Source organism: Bacidia gigantensis (assembly GCF_019456465.1).
Source record: "Bacidia gigantensis strain McMullin 20006 chromosome Unknown contig_180, whole genome shotgun sequence".
NCBI classification, from domain to species: Eukaryota; Fungi; Ascomycota; class Lecanoromycetes; order Lecanorales; family Ramalinaceae; genus Bacidia; species Bacidia gigantensis.
In genome coordinates this window covers 2454590-2470872 of record NW_025408596.1, presented here as the reverse complement: position 1 = coordinate 2470872, position 16283 = coordinate 2454590, and the positions used below count along the sequence as shown (strand labels likewise).

Genomic DNA, 16283 nt, shown 5'->3' with positions numbered 1-16283 from the left:
TGAACCCAGAAAATCCGTAGACGAGTGTTCAATCTCCTGTCAAATCCACCCACTCAGGCTCTCGGCCACTCTGACGAACTCGTTTGCGAGATCGCTCGGCACTATTCCCTTGCTGTTCACGCTTGATGCGAGAACCTGTCGTAGACTCCGATTTCAGGGGATTCGTTTCTTCAATTCACGCAAGGCGAGCCTTTTACAGTATCAGCAAGCATCGCATCTCAGAGGCTCCATTCTACGAATGCAATCATAAGGGTGCAAAGAGAACCTACTCTTAGTTCTCTGAGCTCGTCTCTCAGCTGGGGTTCCGGCGTTGGAGAGCGTGGAATTACTCCCAGAACCTGCAAGTTGTCTGGTTTCAACATTCAGTGATGCTCTGCTACACGCCGAAAGCGGCAGAAGGTTTCGCCAGACTTACGACGCGATTGATAGTGAAAAGTGTAGGAAAGACAGGATCCAAGAGGTCTGACGTTGTAAATATGTTGCTTTTCTCTCTCACATACCTGCGTATGGGCGAGTCTGGCGGCAGTCAGCGAAGAGGTTGTGTGATGTCTGATATACCATGATATACTTGACGATATTAGACACAGCCTTGCCTTTCAACGCTTTCTCTGGCAGCTCCTCACAACGATTTTGGTGGCCGTCACGTGACTCTTGATATCTGCCTGTTGCCTGCCTATTGATTCGTTGGATAGTGATTCGAATGCTCCCTAAGCCCTTTATATCTTCTGGCTTGATCTGTTTGTCATTGCTCTCCTCTGAAACCGAATCAGGATGTGTTTCTGTATCCTCAAGACCGGTATGCCACTTACTTGTGAGCAGTGCCCCAAAGCTCAGATCCCCTTTGAGCCACTTTCCCGTGTTCAGATCTTTCATGTGGATCTGTGTGATTTCCCGATAGGCAGGCTGTCCAGACGCGCGACACCGATCAATGTAGGATCTCTCAAAGTCGAGACACCAGCCTAGATTGTCATCGTCGAAGTAAAAGCAGGTCCTCACGACATCATCATGCTTCAGCAGGTGGATGTTGAAGGTAGGGTGCAGGATGACTTTCAATCTGAACGTGGATTCCGTGACGGCCTCAATATATTTACTGTGCTCATGGCTGCCGAGCTCGTGGTCTGGCTCTGGATCATCGTATTGTGTCAGGACTGAAGCATCTGACAGTACTTGTACAGAGAAATCCCTCGAAGAGACCATGATCGCTCATGAAGCGTGTCATGGGTTTGTCAATTTTAGGGCTGCTACGCGCCAAAACACGACGGAAGAGTCTAGGCCCTCCAAGGCCCGAAGCCCCCGTGCTTCCCGGGCGGGTGCCGTAGGCCCCGCCGCACCACAAAAGAAATAATAATGTCCGTGGTGGCTGATGGTGGGGCACCACAACGTCAGCGAATGATACTCTACGACTAGGCGATTTGGCATTCCATTTCAATTGAACTATATTCCTTCTCCATAGTACCTATCGTCTCTCTTTCGTACATAGCTCCTCTGACTGTCAGTCGCTCAAGCTACCCAGCATAGCAAGCATTTCTACACCTCAGGATGGTCAAAGCAGGTTCGCTCGCCGGCAATTACGACGTGGATTCACCCTTCTAATGCATCATAGTCGTTCTCGGGGCCTCCGGAGGCATTGGCCAAGTAAGTTCCTCTCAAACATCATGGTGCAGCACCCTGAAATTAGAATGACAGCCATTGTCGTTGCTTCTCAAAGCAAGCCCTCTGATCGACGAGCTTTCGCTCTATGATGTCGTCAATACACCAGGTGTCACCGCCGACCTATCTCACATATCTTCCGTCGCAGTATGTCAATTGTTCCATGCCCAATATCTGGCATACATTAAGAAGTGATAGAAAATTACCGGCTACTTGCCCGCAGATGACGGATTGAAAAAGGCTTTGACCGGGGCTGATGTCGTAGTCATTCCCGCTGGCATTCCTCGTACGTATCTTCAACGGTAGCTCCGGAACTAGGCATTCACACATTCTAGGCAAACCTGGAATGACTCGCGATGACCTGTTCAAGATCAACGCCGGTATCGTCCGTGACCTGGTCAAGGGTATTGCAGAGTCCTGCCCAAAAGCCTTCATTTTGGTCATCTCCAACCCTGTCAATTCTACGGTCCCAATCGCAGCCGAGGTCTTGAAGCAAGCGAATGTCTACGACCCCAAACGACTTTTCGGTGTGACTACTCTCGACGTCGTCCGAGCCGAAACTTTCGTACAGGATATCACCGGGGAGAAAGAGCCTTCCAAGACTGTCATCCCTGTCATCGGAGGGCATTCTGGCGAGACGATTGTGCCCCTCTTCAGTCTGGCCAAGCCCGCGGTGAATGTCCCTGCTGACAAATATCCTGCTCTGATCAAGCGTAAGTTATGTACCATGAGTGCACCTCTAGTTTCTTGTCTGATCCACTCTAGGTGTGCAATTTGGTGGTGATGAGGTCGTTGAAGCAAAGGGAGGAGCGGGATCTGCAACTCTCTCAATGGCATACGCTGGGTTTCGGTACGCATCGGTCACCAGAAATACGGGAAGTTTGTATTGCTCACATGACATGTAGCTTTGCCGAGCAAGTCATCAAAGCAAGCAAGGGCGAGAAGGGTATTGTCGAGCCCACCTTCATCGATCTGAATGGTGTTTCTGGCGGAGATGCCATCGCTAAAGAGACTGGAGTGGACTTTTTCTCTGTACCAGTGGAGCTCGGGGTATGCTCGCATTCTGATATTTCTTTCTAAAAGTCTTTTGCTAATGCAAGATCAGCCATCCGGCGCCGAAAAAGCCAACAATATCCTGGGCAGCTTAAGTGAGGATGAGAAGAAGTTGCTAGAACCTGCAAAGACGGGCTTGAAAGGCAATATCGCAAAGGGCATCGATTTTGTGCACAACCCACCACCGAAGTGATTCACCCATTCATCGCCGTTTGTTCAATCATTTGCAAGCAGAGCTGCATTGCTACTCCAGAATTCACGCTCTGGATCTCAAAAAGCGTGGCAACTACCATACCTAGATCAGATTTCTAAATAGAGCCATTCACTGACTCCTCTGTTCTTACTTACAGGCTCTAATATCTTCTCCTCTACTTTCTACTCTCGGGATGGGTGTCGTCTCTAGCAGCAAAAAGGATTTCAAGCATGCACGTGAAGCTTGACAGTCTCTGCTCATATGATACCGTGGCATTGTAAGGTCCTTCGTATGCATGAGTAGAATCGCGGAAATCTGGGATGGGTGACCTTTTGCATTTTATGATCTCGCAGAGTTCGTTTTGATTTGAAAGGTAGCGGCTGGAAGTTCTGACGTCTCCGCTTGAACAGTGGCAACAATTCCCATACTTGCAAGACTCCCTCGCACTATGCCACATGGAAACCATAGATGCTACGAGGGTCAGAAGGGATCATACTCTGTACAGTAAAGCGATAGAAGATTACCGGCTGGGCTTTTGCGAGAGCTTCAGACGATGTGGCCATGCTCATACGCGCGAAGGGTTTGAAGCTGTTGTCTGTAAGAACGTAAACACCCTTGACAGCAATCAATAAGCCATTGCACTATTGGAAAATATAGAGCTTCGACCTCACTCGGTGGTTGGTTTTAAGATTGTCGATTTGCTTCCTGAAAACGAGTGTCCACATGTCTTTGCACAGAAACTTGATCACATCGAGCGGATCCGTGAAGCGTGGCCTATCCCTAGAGAATCTACGCATGTTTTGCGATTAACAATCAATGGCGGAGCAAGCCCCTAAGGAGTATGCGAACCTCTCAGCAAGACCTTGTCCAACTCTGTATCCTAGTGACTCAAGCCGCCGATATGCTGCCTCCTTTTGCTCATCTTCGTCGGTCTCTTTGTCGCCTTTCAAGTTTAGAGGACGCAGCTCGGCAGCTAGACGGTACGCAGTAGGTACCATCTCTAAGAGCAATAATTCAATGCATGATGCATTGACAAATGAAGCGTAAGGATCCGAGGAAACCGAAGAAGGGTTGGAACTTTCGGCAGACATGAGGTTGAATGTGAGATGAAGGCAGCGTCCAGATGGGTCATTGGGTTTCCCAGCATTTCGGTTGTTGGCCGTTCATTGCTATCTTAGACAAGCGAATTTGTTCCGGGTTTAGACGGATGATACTTGACATTAGGCCATCTTTGGATTTGGATGTGCAACTTTCAGGATCCACGCCGCTTGATAGGATGATAGGAAACGAAAAAATACAGTCCCTTCGGGCATAGCACTAACGAAAATACGGGCTCTAGAGGCCGCATCAGCAGCAATGATATCAACTAAGCATTTGTATCTAAGATCGTAGAGGTTAACCAAAGAGTCACCATCGCCTTTGTGGATCCCTTTTATCATTATAAGATATCTATTCCTATCGGACCCCAGCAGAGAACCTCCATGTCAGGGGTATCGTCGCGCCTCAACGTAATGAGGATAATCACAGTCTCCGGAACGCCATGCTATTCATTTGTAATGTCGTTATAAGATGCTGCAAAGGCCAGTAAATGCTATTTCAGTAGCTTGAGGGCTGGTCGTAAGGTCGTGGATAACCTGTGGGCGGGTATTGATTTCGTGGAGGGTAGAAGTTGGAGGAATATGACGGGTGCTTCGGTGGGTATGGTGAGGCTGCACCATCAGTGAACTGTATTTCGTCAGAAGTATTGCTGCTAGGCGCGCCGTTTGTTAAGGGTGCCGTCTGCCGCCGCTTTGGCGTCCTTACAGGCTCTCCATCTTCGGAGTCAGTACAAAGATCAATGACATCTGCTGCGTATGGTGCTGGGCGTTTGTTGCCACCAAAGGATTGTTTTCCTGTTGATGTTGAGGGCTCCCGCGACGATACTGGAGGCGTACTTAGCATGTTTGGTTGCTGACTATATTCGCTTTTGACTGTCTTTCCACATGGCGGTTCGTCAATCTCCACCAGGTCTTTATCGGACTCATAACTAGTTTGTCTCTTGCTTGAGCTTAATAGGGGTTTCTCCTCACCTTTGATGCTCCAATGTCCGCTTGGCTCAATGGTAACTTGGTCTACTGAGCGTGGCGTTGACTTCAGTATATCCTCCACATATTGGTCAACCTGTAAGTTGCTAAATTTAACGTTCTCGTGGCAGACAGGGCAACTCCATGTCGGTGCCTGCTCCTGTAGTTGCAGGAAAGAAGTCGCATCAAAACACTGATTGTGTTTACAAACCGTTGAGCGACATGGAACATCGATTCTCATATACGATAACGGGCACTTTAAAGAAAGGACTGATGATGTAGCGACAATGTCTTGGTCCTCCGCCCGGCTTTGCATTTCACGCAAGACTCTATCTTTTGAGATCAGCTTGCCTTGTTTGAGTTCCAACACGAGGCTTTCGACGGGAATTTGCTTGACTAGATTCACCACCAAGTTAAAGCGATTTTTCGTCAGCGCATAGGTGATAAGAAGTTCGTTGTTATAGCCCGCACGTTTCCTTAAAAGTCCGGTAATATCTGCGGGGCGTGTAGTACCAGGTTTGTTTTTCAGCCCCCTAAGATTCGCCTTGACATCATCTCCGTTGACTTTCAGCTCGACTTGTTGAGGGAATGCTACGTCCAATAGGGTGAAAGGTGATGGTCCAACGTCTGCCGCACAGTATACCATTACCCTTGTGTTATTGTCGTCGTTGAGCATCGTGACAACATCTTGAGTCAAGTTCAAGGGATCTCTAAAAGTGTCTCGCGTAGCTTCGCGAGCTACGTCTCGGTTAGACAAGTACGTGTAGAGGCATGGAAATCACTCAAGAATGAATATAATGGCTCACCTTCCAGCTTGTGCACCTTTGACAATACCGTTATGTGCCTTGTGAATGGACTCTCTTTGAAATTAAGCTGGGACCCTGGTTAGGATTAGCTCTGACCTTGCTCGTGTGACAGCGCTTGCATACTCTGTGCAGATGCGCCCAGCGGTTGAGCTGTTCCATACGATATCGGGGTGACACCAAAAGAGTTAGGGAGATGACGCTGCGGGGTTGCCATAGGGTTGTGAGGCATGGTTCTTGCAGAGCTGAGGGGTATTGACTGATCTAAAGTTGGATTAAAGACGAGGCTTTTGAGTCTATGGAAGGCCTCATAGTCGTTCTGTGAAAGATAGTATTGGAGCTCTGGACGATCAAGGTCAGATTCAGTGGGTAGAATGAAGATAGGGATAAGCGAGTCATGATGAAGCACCAGAAGGTGTCGTAGAGACTGAAGGATTTCCTCCTCAAGAAGGTGGGGGAATAAGGAGCATGACATACGCGAGATGATTCTAGATTGCAACGCAGCTTTTGCGCCTGAGACTGGTAGGCTTGCTCCTTTGCAGACTTGTTTGAGTTGCGCAGCAATGAGTCTTTTCACTTGAGCAGAAGCAGAGTCCATACTCATTGCAGAAGTAGGAGCTGCCATTTTATTGATGCTGAAAGGTCGTCACGCTGGGTTTTGAGGCGCAAGATCGAGGGTCCTATTAGAGCCTTCCATTTGGAAACGCCGAGATTCTACGGTTTGACCTTGATCAAGGGTTTTCCTGAGCAGCTCGAGGGACAAGCCCAGAGAATTGCTGACCTCACGAGAACCTGAAGGCCTTTGATACTGCCACAACAATCTACGCTGTGACCACATGCCTCTAGCGCCACTTGGATTCTTGGCCCTAGAAGTGTTTCACCCCAGCTTGCGCACTTTCTCAGACCGGATATTTCTGGCCGTAAGATATGAATGAACGGCCGCAGCTTCAATACTATCATCGTGATCATTAGAGTGTCAAATCTAATAGTGTGTCCGACTTGGGGGTGAAGACTCCTAAGGCTGTTCGTCGCTTCAGAGCACTTCAAAGCACTCAACAAGCAAACGGCAAACAACTTGTCCACAGGCTCAGACAAATTGCAAGGGATTTAATTGTCTCTCATACTTGAGGGAAGCCTGAGAGTTCTACATTCCTAGTGGTTCGGCATACTTCCTCACTGCCATGGCGAAGGGGCTTCGATCAAGTGCCAAAAAGGTGAATAAAGCCAAGTTGCGCCGTAGGATCTTCGAACCAGCTGAGCTGTCAAGAAAAAAGCGTCTGTCTGCAAGGCTCCATGAAGTTGCATCCCAACCGCAGAAGCAGGCCTTCAATGAAGCGCAAAGTGCAACTCGAGGTCAGTCCATCAGCACAACGTTATGATAACACCTTTTGTGAGCCCATTCATGACCCTTAGTAGAGAATGAATCCGAGGATCTAGTGGAGGAGAGAACAAATGATGCCGGCGGAACTGAAGGTATTGAAAACCCTGGTCTCCTATGCTGTGGAAACATGTTCTTAATATCACGTCATCTAGCAGTCATGGATATTGAGCGAAGGGATGAGGCTTCAGATTTGCAAACACGTGCAATTAGAGGCCGGAAGTGGCTAAAGAAAGGCCGAACGAAGAACAAAGCCGCCATGGTCTTTCCCGCCTTGATCAAGCGTCGAGAGGCTGAAAAGATTCGCGCAAGGCAGCGAAGACGTTAATGAGGAGGGAGCATTCAAGATTTTTGAAGGTATTAGTGATTGATTCAGAGTCCAACGATCGCCTTTGCCCGCCAACTTTGACTGCATTAGACACCTTCGAAAATCCATGTGCATCGTTCTCCATGTTTCTGTAAACCTGCACGCTTTCACACCATACACTTCTTCCTCGTACAAGTATGTTTCTGCCTTCAGGGCACTCTTCCAGCATTGAGTAAGCTGCTAGTGAGACCGAGCTATCCTTGAACAAATCAAATCTCTCTCTCCCAGATTCCTAATTGAAGCGGCTTTTGAGACACCTACGCTCCTATAGTTGTGTTTCCATATCTCCTCGCAGGACTTGTGAGGCTTTCCAAAATTTTGAGGCTCGAGGGGGCTTTCCAAGACTCGGGAGATCTCCAGTGCTTGAGGTGGGCAGCCTTGGGCAGCCTTGGCAGCCACTGGCTGAGGCCAGTAGTGGGTACCTACCTTATTTATCAATCTACTCGTACACGCTTAATTTCCTTCCACCATGATGCCATCGAAATCTCACCAGCTTCAGTAGAGAATGACCCTCAGGGCCCCCAATGGCCAATATCTCCAATTACTCGATATTGACATTCGCCAATTTAATATTGATCATAGCTCTCGCAGTCTTTGCCGCTGGATTCTTCCCATTTAAACCGTTCATTGCCGGTAGAGCTCACTTTAGACACGGCCCACATGGAACCGCCACTGTACCTGCGCCATTTGATAAGGTGGTTTTTATGGTCGTAGATGCCCTACGGAGGTACGGAGTCAGTGTGTCGAGAATTGAATCCTACACTAAAGTACATAGTGATTTCGTATATTCTCAAGAATCTAGCTTTACTTTTGTTCAGAGGTGAGCCACTAATCAAATCAGTCTGGCCCGCAGACTTACGTCTATTCACAGTCTCATACGAGATGGCTCCGCTATCCCTTTCACAGCCCACGCTACCTCCCCCACAATTACTATGCCTCGCCTCAAGGCAATCACGACTGGATCCATACCGTCCTTTTTGGATGTCATCCTCAATTTTGCAGAGTCGGACACTAGCTCCAGCCTAACAAATCAGGACACCTGGCTATCGCAATTGAGGAGCAAGCCTGGCGGAAACTTGGTCATGTATGGGGACGACACATGGCTGAAGCTGTTTCCGGAGACTTTCGGGCGCAGAGATGGCACGTCGAGTTTCTTTGTTTCGGTTCGTTTTGACTCCCATAGAAAGCACCTGCAAGGCCTAACCAATCGTTCTGCAAAGGACTTCTCTGAGGTTGATAACAACGTCACCCGGCATGTTTCTTGGGAGCTCGAACAACAGGATTGGAATGGTTTCATAATGCACTACTTAGGTCTTGATCACATAGGGCATAAATCTGGTCCTCGAAGGTAATAACGTGCTCTTAGGTGTTGTTGTCCACGGATTTTAACATCAAGGCAGCCCAAACATGAAGCCCAAGCAATCAGAAATGGATTCAGTCGTACGAGAGATATACGAAGCCATAGAAATAAAACCTCATCTTCGATCAACACTTCTTGTGCTATGCGGCGATCATGGCATGAATGAAGGAGGTAATCACGGGGGGTCTGGTGAAGGCGAGACTTCTCCAGCTTTAGTTTTCATGTCGCCTAAGCTCAAAGCTATTTCCAAGGGGTATCAAAGTCCAGTTGCTTCGTCCAACAACGGATTTCAGTACTACACAAAGATCGAGCAGTCAGACATCGCCCCTACATTGGCGGGTCTGCTTGGCTTTCCAGTGCCATTGAACAACCTAGGCGTCTTCGTACCTGAACTCCTCTCACTTTGGCGAGAAGGTTAATAGCACTCCATTCGAATCAACCATATTCCGTTGACAGGCAGCAGATGATCAGCAGCGCCTTGTGGTTCAGAATGCTATGCAAATTCTTAAAATTGCGAGCAGTACATACCCCTGGCCCAATCTTGACCAAAACCGAAGTGTCGCAGACTGTGATGGGTTAGTTCCGGATAGCATCGCCCTGGGCTGTATGTGGAAGGAAGTGGATTCCTTATTGACCACTATACCTCAGTCACACCGCGAGGTGATTAGCGTTTCTCAAAAGGTGAGCAAAATCGTAGATGAAGTCACAGGGTTGACGATCCACAGTTCAGTCGGCGTGCTCAGAAAGTCTTGAGTAGCGTCGCCAGTGATTACGATCTTCTGAAACTTGGCATTGGCATTAGTCTTACATGTATGTCCCTTGCCCTAAGCATAGGGATTCAGGTTCGGCTCAGCTCCTCAATAAGGATTGGAAATTCAATGATTCCAATGATGACCCTTATGTACGGCTCAATGATGTTCGCAAGCAGCTATGTTGAGGAGGAGCAGCACTTTTGGTATTGGGCTTCCTCGGCCTGGTTTGGCTTGTTATTTGCGAAACAGTAAGACCACGATGCCCACATTTGCCAAAATTGCTAATGTAAATTGCAGACGGCGACGCATCTGCTTGACTCGACTTTCTAGCGCTCTTTGGGGGTTAGCCTTACTTATCACGTCCAGGGTCCTCCGTAGATGGAATCAAAGCGGTCAGAAACACACAGGTGAACCAGATATCGCAAGATTCCTGCTTCCTAAACACAATATGGTGCTATGGGCTCTCACTATCGCCACCTACGTAGACCTTATGTCGAGAATTTCCCATAGCGCTGTACCGTGGGCTCCTCGTCGGGTTGCTTCTGCGCTCGCACTGCCACTTGGCGTTACCGCAATTGCGTTCAAGGTGGTGTTCACCAAGGCCGACGCCCCAGAGCTTTTGAATGGGCTTGAGTTCTTGATCCCCCCACAGCTAGGAAAACCATCCCTCGTCGCTCAAGCAAGGGCGGTTTTCGTAAGCTCTGGTTTCATGGCTCTTATGACAGTGACGCCAGTCTTGATCAATCTTCGCTCGCGGTCGATTTCTTCACGAGGTCCTCGGCTTTCACATCTACAATTCCATTCAAAGGCTAATTCTGCTTGCAGACATTGCACAATCATTCCACGATCTGCTAACTCTTTTCCTCGTTACACAAACTCGAACAGCAAACGTCCCTATATTCCTGCTGTTTCAGATTCAACGAACCGCACTCGAACAGGCTGATCTGTCACTCAGCGCAATTTCGATAACGACGATCCTTTTTCGGTATTCAACCTTCTTCATTCTTGGTGGATCTAACGCAATCTCCTCCATTGATCTCTCCAATGCATACAACGGCGTAAGTGGATACAACGTCGCCGCTGTTGGGATCTTGACATTTGTCAGCAACTGGGCCGGATCAATATGGTGGACGTCTGCAGCGTCTCTGCTGCTCACCAGGGACAAATCGCATCGTTTGGATTCGACGTGGCTTCAACATACAACGCTGTTGACGCTAACAAACTGCGGGGGTGTCCTTGCTGTTATGCTAGCCTGCACTTTATTGAGGACGCACCTTTTTATATGGACGGTATTTTCGCCAAAATATCTGTATAGTATTGCCTGGAGTGTGGGTCAGCATATATGTGTAAACCTCTGCTTTGGTAGTACAATGTACTGGGCTAGCTCACGAAACCCCGGGTTTGACGGACGAAATCAGTAGATTATGGATAGGTTGAAGTAAATATAGGAACTTGAGCGTTCTAATGTGTCTAATTTGGGGTTTCCTCATGCAAATTGAAAACTAATCGATGCGCGTGAAAAGCTCATCGATGGCGTTTCGTGGCTTTCTATCGTTTCGCCTCAGGCCCAATTTTCGATCATTCTTGCCAACACTATCCTGAGCCCCCAGTAGTATTTCATTCTTGTTAGCTGTTGTAAATATATCTGAAACCCTCATTTTATCTGTGAGAGAATGAGCCCACTCGCCATCTACACCATTGCCCGTGTATTCACGGCAGCCGGGTATCTTTATAACTTTGTCGATGCCCCAGGTGACATCCACAAACGAGCATTCTCTTCTCAATCCCTCAACTATCGATTGCGCCTGTGCAAGTGCCGCGAGAAGCGTCAATCCCAGGGAAGAGAATTGGGAATCGGACATCAATTGACTGAAAGCTCTGAGGAACCAATAAGCCTCTAGCTAATGAGCCACCACTTTTGAGGGTCTGGCAAACCTGTGACATTTTGGAAAGATATGGCATCCAATATAGATGACGTTACATCGAATGTCATGATCGTGTGCCTGCTGACAAGCAAGAAGCAATTTGGCAAAGTTTCGCTTCAATATGCGAACCCACCTAAACCAAGGACTTCTACGATGTTGGTTCCTGTTGTGGTGGTCCAGCAGATGTAATACTTGTATGATCTTTGCCTGCTTGTCCGTTATCGGGCTAAGTGATTCGGGCATGAGTGAATCGGAATGCGAAAGGAGATGACTGCAGCCGAATTGGTGTAGGTAGATGAGTACGCCCGAGACTGGCTTTTGAGGGAACCCCGTATCATACATTAATGCTTGGCACACGAAAGTTCATTTGAGGCTCAAGGTTCAAATCAAGTAGCTGCCTACGTCTTACGGAGATTATGATCCTTTGTCAATACTTCTATTAGCTCGCTGATACTTTCACCAAGACGTCACCATTGGACACTTGTGTTTATAAGCGAACTTAGCAATCTTAAGCCCACATAGCCTTCAACATAACGAAAGCCCTCACACGTACGCTACAACCACATACACCAACGCAACAATAGCTAATTAGGTGTCCCACGTAGTTTTGCATTTGCACATTGCACCCCAATTGATTATCCACTGCCACAGATTGAATCTCGACTACTCTTTCATCTCTTCTACTCCATTGCAATGCCTGTGAGCCCAAGTGCTGTCCCGTCAGTAGTATGGCATACCGTAGCTCGCAGCCTGGTAGCTTGGAGGAAATTGATCAGAGAACATGCCAAAAGGACGAGGGGAGCGAGATCGTTGCGCGATAGCCGGCATTTTGAGACCGTCCAATTCGTAATTGGAGTCTTCCAATTCTGCAAGACGTGTGCCACGATCGTATTGCGAGCGCCGACTACAAACACACAATCTCAGCGCTTCTGCTTGCCTGCTTTCTCAGAGGCGATGCAAGCTTACCGACGTTGTTCATCTCGGAAATTCTGTCCAGCACGAGGTGCGAAAAGACCTAAATACTATCTTAGCATACTTCACGCGAGATATTCAGCACAAGAGAACCTACCAATATGTTCAGCATTCTCAACGCTGCGCCGCATCTTTGAGGGATTGTCTGGACCTGGAAAGGTTTCTTCTGATCCCACCAGAGGACCGGTACCAGTGCGGTAGAGTTTCGGGCGAAACGATGGATGCTCCAGCATGACAGAGCTGTTCCGGAATTTCTGAATTAAGCAGTCGCGACCTTGAATGGTGGCGTAGGATACCTCGGCAACTTTATCGCTGTTAAAACGATTCCAGCGGTGGCCAGCTCTGGCGTTGACGAAATCCACGATCCAGATAGGATCTTCAAAATTTATGAAAGCATAACCAACATTGCAGTTATTCGCAAAGTCGATACGAAGGTACATGAAGTCGTATTTGCCAAGACTAGTTTCATCAACTATGTCTTTGAGCATAGCCTAGTATAATTTAAGCGTTTTCGCTTGCTTTGAGAAGTACAGGTGTGGACGAACCTGATCAATCTTATTGGGGATATTCCGTAACATGATCTGGGAGACTGATTAGTTACCTTGGCTTGACCTCAAGATGCGAACTCTACCGTAGTTCGAACGTCTAGTCCGGCTCGAATGCGGTCCATATCTACCACATTGTGATGCCCTGGGGCATAATCTGGTTGCTGCCGGCCGCTAGACCTTGTGAGTGCCTTTGGTTGCGACGGGTGAGCATTTCGATAATCCCCAGGAAGTGAGGGTGAGCCTCGCTCTTGGCCAATAGCGCCGGGACTATACTGAGACCAAAGAGGCGATGTCATGCCGTAACCAGCATAAGTGTTGCAAGAGGTTGTCCATGTGGGACTGTACATTGGCCCCGGACCACCGTAGCTCGGAGCAAGGCTGTTTAGTGGTGAAGGTATATGTTGGCCTCCGGCGACCTTGCGGCCCGTAAAGGAGTCCTCTGTTGAGTTTGATTGGTACAGAGATTGGCGCGGCGTGTGAAGTAGCGTACTCTCGCGATAGCTGTCTAAAGTCATCTTTGAAAGGGCTTGGTCTAGTCTAGAATCGTCTTGACCGATGATTATTGGACCAGGAGTCTTAGCCGGAGTCTGTAGCTTTGGACCGACTTCTGGCTCATAGCGGCCAATACTCACGGAGCATGTCTCCTCATTGTTAGCATCAGTCAATGGACATGGCTACGCACACGCTTACCTTGAGTTTGATACCATCGGAGTGTAACATAACGTCATTGGCAGAGTTGATGTTATAGTATTCGACACGGAAAACAAGTTTGCGTGTCTCTGGAAGTGTGACACTGAAAGCCATTATCTGTCCAAAATCCTCGAGTGCTTCTTTAAGATCGTATGCGATTTGGTCTTTGTCAGGCTGCTGTGAAGTCCCGATGTATCGGGCAGTAACGCTGATCTGTCCTTCGTGATTCGACGTCTGGGCTTTCCCCACACTTTCGGCGCGATACTTCCAGGAGAACGTGGCTGGACTGATGTGCTGGACTTTCCAGCCCAGTAAGTGGCTTTGGACAAAAGAAAAGGCCTTGTCAGCGTCGCGAATATCACAAAATTTGACGTAGATAATACCGCGAACGGTGACATCAGAGGTGACAATAGCTAATAATGACGGATACATGGTGGTCTAGTGTACACGTGAGTAATAAGTCGAATCACACGAGTGTTGTCTTACATTGAGATGTTTATTCAGCTGGTCAGATCCACTTTCAGGACCAAGCTGCATCATCAGTGCTCTCGACGTGCCGTCGTCTGAAGAAAAAGGCCCAAATGTTTTTGACGCGTGCTCTAGTCCCAGAGTTACGGAAAAGGATTTGTGGGGGGATGTCTTTAGTGTAGACCTCGCTGTGGAGCCCAGCAGTTCATCTTGTGGACCAGACTGGGACGTCTTGAACACGGGAGAGCCAACGTCGGCCCTGAGCTCTACAGTGGCTTGACCATTCTCTTTTAGAGAGGATGATGAACCAGTGCTATTGTAATGCTCAAGGCCAGATGGGCTGTGATGTGAACTGGCAGGCGTAAAAGAGGTTGCGGCTGGAGACAGCTTCGATACATCTGCGGAGCTTTTCGTAGTCGCCGATCCTAAGGAGCTGCTGGTCACGAAAGGATCGTGGTAAGTGAAAGACGATGCATTCTCCTGCGAAGAACCATTACGACGGCCGGCAGTGGAGATGGTGAGGTCGAAGGCCGGGGGATCTTCGCCCTGACTATGCCACGACTGCCGGCACTAGAGAGTTCGTGGGTTTCTTCGGGTGAGAAGGTTGACACTTTAGTTGCTGGAGTTGCATGTTGAGATTCAATTTCCTCAGAGGAGTTGGGGCTCGGAGCAGAGCTTGAGTGACGAGCCATGCCTGCCATCTGCTCGGATCTATGGTATGGTGATGACAATGATGCTGTAATTTTTTCTGTGATCGAAAGAACGAATGAATATGGCAAGGGAGAGATGGACCGATGTGCACCAATAAGAGCTTGCTATTACGATGAATGAGGGTTGATAGTGGCCAACAGCACTGCGTTCCAAGTGCAGCTCGTCCGTCAAAAGAGCGAGATATGAACGAGGTATTGAAAAAGAAGGAACGGAGGTTAGGAACATCACCTGAAAGGTGAAGAAAGGAAGGCCGGCGCAAGTATAAGATTAAACGACGACTGCGTGTGATGGTAGGAATATTCGACTGGGCTGGGGGGCTAAGATAGCCCTTTCCTAAAGCGACCAGGGCCACGCCGGACGTGTGGAAGATGGAAATTTGGAGGTTATTCCAAATACCCGGGTCAGGCAGCCCTATCAGATCGCACTGCATCTAAATCTATCACCAAGAACTGACCATTCACGGCGCGCTGGCGACGGCCCGGCACCAATCTGACCTCGGGGACAACACGACACAACATCATGGACACCATCATCTCCATCGACAATCCGTGTTGTACAGCTCGAACCCAGACTATTCTCTGCTATTGCCCGCTGTCTGGAGATGGTGAGGGTATCGGGCAGAAAGTGAAGGGTGGGGCCAATACTCACGGTGCCATGGACGGTGATTGCCGTCCCATCTCCAGCAGAGTGGCGACACCATCACGATTTGAAGATCCCCCGAGCGACATCTCATCGTTAGATCGCGTCTTGCAGGTTGCCACTCTGAATTCGTGCAGAGCCGAACGTTTCAACGTGGATGTGCTTATATGCAGCTTCTCACGTGGAGATCGAGCGGATATGCAAACATGCAAAGGGCGCACAGACCTGAACTCTATTCATATGCACAACGAGCGTTTTCCCGTGACTTCGCGCCACCATCACAGTGTGAGGGGACAGGGCAGGCTATACACAAGTTGCGAAGACCGTTAACTAGATCGAGCGGTGTTGAGTGTCGGTTGAAACCCTATTCTCTAGCTCCCGCCGCTATCTCTTGGCCGTCCGCTCTCGCTCTCAAGGTTGCGCCGCTGGGTGGGGACCTTAACTTACTAGCTCGGTTATCCTTACCCTTCATTACCGGTCCCTGCCTTGACCGATTAGTGCTAGATCGGGACAGGTCGATGAAGCTTCGATCTTGGTCTGCTCGACTTGCTCTGATACAAGGACGGAGCGCATTTCCCCTCGAACGCCACAGCACTGTAAGCAGACGAGCTTCTCGACAAGAACATCGTTTGCGATGCTGCAGCCACGTCCCTGAAGGGGACTCTTGGTTTAGCACTCACTAGCCTATACCTCTACACAGAGCCGTCGCCG

General features: G+C 48.7%; 6 protein-coding genes across 6 annotated transcripts; 2 read left to right on the top strand and 4 right to left on the bottom strand.

Moving 5' to 3' along the window:
- Positions 1 to 175: 175 nt before the first annotated feature.
- On the bottom strand, positions 176 to 1197 carry KY384_003669 (uncharacterized protein; the record flags this gene model as incomplete). The annotated part of the gene is made up of 2 exons (XM_044812183.1): positions 176 to 190; positions 559 to 1197. 2 exons carry the CDS (start codon positions 1195 to 1197, stop codon positions 176 to 178), a joined length of 654 nt encoding a protein of 217 aa, XP_044671316.1.
- Positions 1198 to 1539: 342 nt separating this feature from the next.
- On the top strand, positions 1540 to 2896 carry KY384_003668 (uncharacterized protein; the record flags this gene model as incomplete). Its single annotated transcript, XM_044812182.1, has 8 exons — positions 1540 to 1552; positions 1604 to 1635; positions 1687 to 1797; positions 1849 to 1936; positions 1986 to 2363; positions 2416 to 2500; positions 2556 to 2700; positions 2756 to 2896. The coding sequence occupies 8 exons, from the start codon at positions 1540 to 1542 to the stop codon at positions 2894 to 2896; spliced, it is 993 nt and encodes a 330-aa protein (XP_044671315.1).
- A 339-nt stretch (positions 2897 to 3235) lies between these two features.
- Positions 3236 to 3894, bottom strand: KY384_003667 (uncharacterized protein; the record flags this gene model as incomplete). The annotated part of the gene is made up of 4 exons (XM_044812181.1): positions 3236 to 3367; positions 3421 to 3510; positions 3568 to 3676; positions 3746 to 3894. The coding sequence occupies 4 exons, from the start codon at positions 3892 to 3894 to the stop codon at positions 3236 to 3238; spliced, it is 480 nt and encodes a 159-aa protein (XP_044671314.1).
- A 598-nt stretch (positions 3895 to 4492) lies between these two features.
- Positions 4493 to 6387, bottom strand: KY384_003666 (uncharacterized protein; the record flags this gene model as incomplete). The annotated part of the gene is made up of 4 exons (XM_044812180.1): positions 4493 to 5697; positions 5766 to 5840; positions 5889 to 6104; positions 6240 to 6387. 4 exons carry the CDS (start codon positions 6385 to 6387, stop codon positions 4493 to 4495), a joined length of 1644 nt encoding a protein of 547 aa, XP_044671313.1.
- Positions 6388 to 8439: 2052 nt separating this feature from the next.
- Positions 8440 to 9286, top strand: LAS21 (major facilitator super transporter protein; the record flags this gene model as incomplete). The annotated part of the gene is made up of 2 exons (XM_044812179.1): positions 8440 to 8855; positions 8908 to 9286. The coding sequence occupies 2 exons, from the start codon at positions 8440 to 8442 to the stop codon at positions 9284 to 9286; spliced, it is 795 nt and encodes a 264-aa protein (XP_044671312.1).
- A 1835-nt stretch (positions 9287 to 11121) lies between these two features.
- On the bottom strand, positions 11122 to 14923 carry KY384_003664 (uncharacterized protein; the record flags this gene model as incomplete). The annotated part of the gene is made up of 9 exons (XM_044812178.1): positions 11122 to 11411; positions 12282 to 12448; positions 12511 to 12559; positions 12614 to 13007; positions 13062 to 13097; positions 13148 to 13705; positions 13755 to 14192; positions 14241 to 14620; positions 14692 to 14923. 9 exons carry the CDS (start codon positions 14921 to 14923, stop codon positions 11122 to 11124), a joined length of 2544 nt encoding a protein of 847 aa, XP_044671311.1.
- Positions 14924 to 16283: the final 1360 nt, after the last annotated feature.